At 39.2% G+C, this 6826-nt stretch overlaps 3 protein-coding genes across 5 annotated transcripts in view; 1 reads left to right on the plus strand and 2 right to left on the minus strand.

Annotated features, from left to right (window-relative positions):
- Positions 1-1749: 1749 nt before the first annotated feature.
- On the minus strand, positions 1750-3654 carry LOC108580158 (cdc42 homolog). Of its 3 annotated transcripts, none has more exons than XM_017943832.1 (5): positions 3585-3654; positions 2764-2967; positions 2555-2664; positions 2279-2476; positions 1750-2189 (listed from the first exon to the last, which is right to left on the minus strand). In XM_017943832.1, exons 2-5 carry the CDS (start codon positions 2939-2941, stop codon positions 2100-2102), a joined length of 576 nt encoding a protein of 191 aa, XP_017799321.1. In that variant the 5' UTR covers positions 2942-2967; positions 3585-3654; the 3' UTR covers positions 1750-2099. The 3 variants fall into 3 exon arrangements, with proteins under 3 accessions (XP_017799321.1, XP_017799322.1, XP_017799323.1); XM_017943833.1 differs by having other exon boundaries at positions 2764-3000; positions 3585-3619; XM_017943834.1 differs by lacking the exon at positions 3585-3654 and having other exon boundaries at positions 2341-2476; positions 2764-3566.
- Positions 3655-4063: 409 nt separating this feature from the next.
- On the plus strand, positions 4064-4869 carry LOC108580159 (peptidyl-prolyl cis-trans isomerase). Its single transcript, XM_017943835.1, has one exon. The coding sequence runs from the start codon at positions 4171-4173 to the stop codon at positions 4663-4665; it is 495 nt and encodes a 164-aa protein (XP_017799324.1). The 5' UTR covers positions 4064-4170; the 3' UTR covers positions 4666-4869.
- Positions 4870-5119: 250 nt separating this feature from the next.
- LOC108580156 (sodium/potassium/calcium exchanger 3-like) overlaps positions 5120-6826 on the minus strand; it is a 4201-nt gene continuing 2494 nt past the window's right edge. Inside the window, exons 8-9 of the mRNA XM_017943830.1 lie at positions 6796-6826; positions 5120-6169 (exon numbers count right to left, since the gene is read on the minus strand). The exon at positions 6796-6826 is cut by the window's right edge and continues 71 nt beyond it. Of these exons, the coding sequence (XP_017799319.1) occupies positions 5835-6169; positions 6796-6826 (366 nt within the window). The 3' untranslated portion in view covers positions 5120-5834. The remainder of the gene's footprint in view (positions 6170-6795) is intronic.

Genomic DNA, 6826 nt, shown 5'->3' on the forward strand with positions numbered 1-6826 from the left:
CACGGGCAATTTTTCGTCGATGATCGATTGCCTGTCGTTTCCGTTGAACGTGATCTGGAAAGAATCGATCAACTCGAAGCCTGTGGAATTCCAAAAGACGAATTTTCTTTTGCTGTACGTTACACCTTCTATGCGGCGTTGGAATCGATTCTAGTCACGAAAAAATACTTACCGGGGATATCGACGAATATTATAAACCAAAGAACGTTCGTGGCGTTTATGTACATGTGTGTAAGTATAGGTGACAGCAATTATCTTCTCGATAGATTCGATTGAATTTGTTTCTGCGGTGGAATTGATAAATTGACTAGAAATTTTATAGCAAAGAAGACGAAGAAGAAGAAGGAGTGTGCGAAATATGCAAATAGAAAGTTACGACAAAAGTACGGTGTAATGCGGAATTTCGAAAATCGAACTACTTTGTCGAATCGAACGGTACTTTTAATGTACCACCTTTCGTGGTTTGTGTTCACAGTTCGATGATACACAGTTCGTTACCGCCTCTTCCACCGTTTCCTTCGATCCCGTGTATTCGTGTTATTCTTTTCACGCTTGCGAAAGAAAGACCGTTCCTCGGAAATCTACCGCTTGGAATTGCAAGCACAACGAACGAACGAACGAAACGTTGGAGCGACGTGAAATTCGTTTACTTTAAATCTAACCGATAGGAATTCATTTACTTTAGACACACTTACTACGACGACGAGGAAAAGCGTAATATATTTCGTATTACTTTTCCAACTCCACACTTTCGCGAAAAATGCCAAAGAAATGCGTGCGTGCGTGCGTGCGTGTGTGTGTGTCCTAATGCCTCTCCCTTTCATCGCAGAGACGTTAAAGTGGATCATGAGCGATTAACGATAAGGAGAACGTAAATATCTTTTAAATCTTACTTCCGTGACATGTACGATGAATCATTTTGTCAATGATAAACTTGGGTGTGCGCATCGTCTAGTTACACGTATAACGAGAGTGAAATACAGTTAGTATCGTAGCGACCTAATAGAAGTGAAGTATAAACGTGTTAGAGAGTAGAAAGTAAGACGACGACAACGTTCGAAGTCGAAGGCGGCGATATTTGAATGTAATCGATTTTAATCCAAAGTTAGATACCAAACTTTTACGGTAAACGGCCAAGTTTAGGAAAACAAGTTTTACATGTATTATAGTTTACTTAATTATTCCATGATATTCATCGTGAAACAGTGTATGTAAATAAAGCTTTAACAGCACACCGACGTTTTGTCATTTCGAAAATGTGTTTGGAGCATTGCGCCACAAATGTACACGGTGTAAGTGGTGGTTGGTTCGTCAGGGTAGAGATAGATGGAATAATATGCGATTAAATGCAAAGAGAAACGACGATTCTTAAAAAATACACTCGTTGCTTTCGATCTTCTTATATTTTCTTTCCTTTTTTTTCTCTCTTTTTTTTTAACTGATTTATTAAAAAATTCACACTACTAATTTATCGATAAAAACGTCTTACGTATTAAATAGAAGAATGTTTTACAGGTATTTTTGATACGAAATTCGTGTAGATGTTCACAGTTTTCGATGATTATTACACCGTTCCCCTTTCGTGCGATCGTCAGAATGTATCGATACTCGCTCGCTGCCGTGCGAATCGGTTTAAGCAAAAACCATTCGTCGATTCTTTTTTCTTTTCCCCCGATCAACTGATCGACCAAATGATAAGTGTGTGTGTGTGTGTGTGTGTGTGTGTGTGTGTGTGTGTGTGTGTGTGTGTGTGTGTGTGTGTGTGTGTGTGTGTGTGTGTGTGTGTGTGTGTGTGTGTGTGTGTGTGTGTGTGAATATGTACATAAGCACGTGCACACGTAACTTATGTGCATACGTGTGCACACTCTCTTGTACATAAAATGCTTATTTCCACTTCTTTCTTTTTTCCGTGTGAATGTTTCGTTCGAATCGAGCGTACGTCGAACGAGTCAAGAACAAAAGATAGATCGTACCGATATCGAAATATCGGAACTATCGTTAGTCGAAAATAGTTTCGCATGTACCGTATGATGAAACTTTCTCACACAGTGATCGGCTGAACAGCGCTGACAGATTTTAAAATGGGTGTTAGTTGCGCTCTACAAAATGATACATCGTCTTCTTCTGACCGGTTCTGGAGGCTCCAGTGCCGCTAGAATTGCTTCGTCGAACACGTTCTTCAAGCCTTTCTGAAAAGTACAGAAAATGACACTTTGATTTTATTGAAAACGATTGCAAATTGTACGACGTATCTGCGCTATCGTAAACAGGCTCGTACCTGTGTAAGAGCACTGCACTCCACGTACTTGACTGCCTTGAGCTCTTTGGCAAGTTTCTCACCTTGTTCGGCCGATATAGGCTTTTGTTTATTTTTTGCAAGTTTCTCGATAGTCGCTGCATCGTCTCGTAAATCGATCTGGGTACCAACCAATAAAAATGGAGTCTTTTGACAATGATGAGTTATTTCTGGAACCCACTGATAAGAGATTTCTAATTGATTCGATGGATTGTTTTACCCGATAGATGTAATGATGCGATAGGTATCAAGACGTACCTTCTCCTTGACGTTTTCGAACGACGACGGTGATACAACTGAGAAACAAACGAGAAATACGTCGGTTTGAGGGTAGCTCAAAGGACGTAATCTGTCGTAATCCTCCTGACCTACGAGCAAAAGATTAACATATACAGAGAGGTAGAATCGAATGGAACAGAACCTAAGGAACGTGTAGGATGATAAATTTAGTCGAAAGCATTAGTTACCTGCTGTATCGAACAACCCTAAGGTATACGGTTCCCCGCCGATCATAACAGTAACGGCATAATTGTCAAATACCGTTGGAACATATTCGGATGGGAACTTATTGGTGGTATAGGATATTAACAAACAAGTTTTACCTACTGCACCATCCCCAACCACGACACATTTAATTGTCTGCATTTTTGCCTCGCTTTTCTAGAATATTTCTGTGCGAAACGAAGAGAAGAAGTAACCTATTACTGAAAACAATCTACAATTTAATACACATGGACAGTTTTCTTACGCGAGATTACTTGTCGTCAACGATAATACAAACGAAGTTTTGTCTTGTTCTTGTTCATCGTATCTGGTCTAGTCTAGTCTAGTCTAGTCTAGTCTAGTCTAGTCTAGTCCTACTGAATTCCGTCGCTTTTCGTCACGTCCCATTACATCCCGTAACGTCCTGTCGAGAGTACAATACTCTTTATCGAGTAAAGGGAAATACATAAATATTAAACGCTCCAACGATACGTTCGAAGGTACTCGGGTCTCCGTGAAGCGAGCAAGAAAGAATATTTGCACAACGGACAAGCAACGCGTTTGCAAATTCCCAGCGAGCCGCCGCGATCCAATTACACGTATGTACATATATCTCGTATGAAATAATTGTTTTTTCAGATCGCCATTTTTTATATTTTGTCCAATATATCGATTTCTGTTGTGAAACGATATCGTTTAAACGTATGGAGAAATATATCCAGTGACATCTTTCACGATTTCACCCCTACTAAAATGCGTATTGCATCGAGGAATGAAATATACAAAATTTAACCGAAACACTTACGACGAGTAACTGGGCGTCGACAACACACTTTACTGTCACAAATTTTTCGAACGGGTGTAGAAGGCCGACGAATCTCTAATTCGAGGATACGATATACGACCGCCATCTATGGCACTAGAATTCATAAATTCTGGTGATGGTGATTTAGCTATATATTTTCGATACAATTTCACGATATATCGAATAAATGCGAGGCAGTCGAAGATAAAAATGGAAAGGCATGTGAAACGGGAATGTAAACAATTTCCTACATTCCAAGTTACGCTGTTACTCGATACGAACGCAGTTAGTTCATGCTTGATTTCGTACAAAATTATACCGATGGTGGCGTGCCGATTGTACTTTATATGCTTACGTTTATAAATAGAGGAGAGATGTAACCTAACTAATTGCTCTTGTATAAAATAGTGTAAATAGAAGATATATATGTGTATATAAGATATATAAAGGGAGGAAAAATATTTAGACGTGGAGATAAATTGAATCGAAAGAATAGACAACCGCAAGACGCGTGGTTGATTCTACTTGCTCGGTCGCACACTCAGTGTTGCGAAAGATTGGATTACTCTTTAGAAAAATAGCAGTTATGGGTTTGCCTCGTGTATATTTCGACGTAGCTGCTGATGATAAACCATTGGGTCGTATAGTGATGAAATTGCGTGCCGATGTAGTTCCAAAAACGGCGGAAAATTTTCGTGCACTTTGTACAGGGGAGAAAGGTTTCGGTTACAAAGGAAGTACCTTCCACCGAGTAATTCCCAATTTCATGTGTCAAGGTGGTGATTTCACTAATCACAATGGCACAGGAGGAAAATCTATTTACGGAGAGAAATTTGAAGATGAAAATTTTGAATTGAAACACACAGGTCCTGGTATATTATCCATGGCAAATTCTGGACCAAATACCAACGGTTCGCAATTTTTCTTAACTACCGTAAGAGCAGCTTGGTTGGACAATAAGCATGTAGTTTTTGGTCATGTAACAGATGGTATAGGTGTAGTAAAAAAAATTGAAAGCTACGGTTCTCAAACTGGGAAAACACATCAGAAAATTGTAATTACTAATTGCGGTCAATTGTAAAGTATTTCGGTTCGCTTAATTCTAACGTTCCAAGTATGTGTTTTTTGGATGAAATATCTTCGTTGTTATTTTTATTGACTTTTGTTAAACGAATGATATAGTAGAAAAATACAGGGACAGCGATTGAAGTAAATCAAGATCCTCCCGTTTCTAGGTGATTTTCTTTCGTTTGTACGTTATTCCATTTAAAACTTGCATCTTATCCGGGCACGTGAAATTATTTACGAATTATTGTGTGACGAGAGCTGGGTTCAATTGTGATTTGTACAGCGAATAACCATAATTATGCGAAATAAATTTATTTAAAAAGCATTATAGTCAGATATTAACCGTTTATTGGAATTTACAAATAGTTAACTTAGGTGTATAAATATCTATTGGCAATCGTTCGTGTACATACATACATACATACATACATACATACATACATACATACTTAGATACCAGTGTTGGGATGAAATTTTATTCGTTGTTCGTTCGTTGTTCATGATGTGAAATAGACGAAATAGATGAAATAGTCTCGTATATGCAATTGTCACCTCGGCAGCTACTGATATTGCCGAACTCAGGACTGCACGTAAGTACGCATGCAACACCTTGTGGCTTGTGAAATTGTAAAGGATTACAAGTTGACATCTCGCGAACAGGTAAACAGGTAACGTCGATCGAAAAGGTAAAGTTGGCGTTGGTAGGGATTTACAATTCGTTATTCACGAATTATTTACGATAAGGCATAAAATGAATTTATCGGTTACTCGCAAATAACGAATAAATCGAATTTATCCTTTCACTTGTTTCTGTTTCTATTTGTTATTGAAGATAACTTTTGCCCAACACTGATAGATACATACATACGAAACGTAAGTACACGCAGGTGCGCGTGCGCGCGCGTTTATCACGTAAGAGAAGTGACGAGACGAGACGAGACGAGACGAGAAAGAACGCGCGCGCGCGCGCGTATGCAATCAAGAAGGGCTGATCGATTTGGAAAGAAATTCAAGCGTTGGCGAGCACAAAACGTTAATCGTGCATAAAGCAACTTTACGTATATTGGCGCTTGAACGATTTAATCGTACATAACGATGTCCGTATAAAAAAACAGTTTTGGTAGAAATATGTTGAGGGGTAAATGCGTAGATCGGTAAACGCATGGGTTTGCAAGGTACGTATCAATGATCGCACATTGGTAAATTAACCACGAAGAACATATTCAACTCGAGGATGGAAGCGAATGCCAAAAATATGACGTACGTAACGAGACAAGCGATTCCAACGGATCTCGTTAATTTAAATTTACCAATTAGAAGAGATACGTAGAGAACGGAAAGAGTAGAAAATAAGGATATCGAGCTGTAAACTAGCCCTTGTGAATTGATGGTCACGTAATGTCTGTCGGGCACTGTGGGGAAAAATGTTGCTTTCAAAAACCATGGTAAACCCAGACAAAGCAATACGTCGAATACGTTTGAACCTATCGAATTACTTATGCCCATAGCTCCATGCCCTGAAAATGAAAACATGACGCGTTAGCAACTTATTCGAATTCATATGATACGTACATATAGCGAGAAGTAAGTACTTACGCTCCAAAGCGATGTAACTTTGAGATGGAGCGTGAGCGCGCGTGCGAGAGAGAGAGAGAGAGAGAGAGAGAGAGAGAGAGAGAGAGAGTGTCAGTCGCAAAAGGTCGACGTTATAATCAGATGATCGTGGAATGAACGTTGCGAAGAAAAAGAGTCACGTGGTGATAGTACACATTAAATACGTATATGTGTGTATATCTATACTACAGAAACGACGTGGCTCGTAGCTGACCGCAAAAGAAGCGATCCCAAGATTGGGCAAATTTGATAATAGTGGCACAATAATGTCACGTCACGCGGTACGCTATCGTAACCCAGTCTCTTTTCACGATAGCATTATCGCGATTGTTATTCGCCAGGTATATGTACATAGATGCACATGTGTATGTAGGTATGCGTATTTGTTGATGGGTTTGTCGATTATGTACGATAGATGGTAATAGAGAGAAATTTGTTCAAATGACGATTGAATTTACTCGATCGATTTAGAGGTTTTGCATTACTGGCGGAAAACGGTATGAAAGATGGGTGGTGCTTGAAGAATTACCTTGATTAGCAACGATAACACTGGATACAGC

The sequence above is a fragment of the Habropoda laboriosa genome, unplaced genomic scaffold (assembly GCF_001263275.1).
Source record: "Habropoda laboriosa isolate 0110345459 unplaced genomic scaffold, ASM126327v1 scaffold2, whole genome shotgun sequence".
Taxonomy (NCBI): Eukaryota; Metazoa; Arthropoda; class Insecta; order Hymenoptera; family Apidae; genus Habropoda; species Habropoda laboriosa.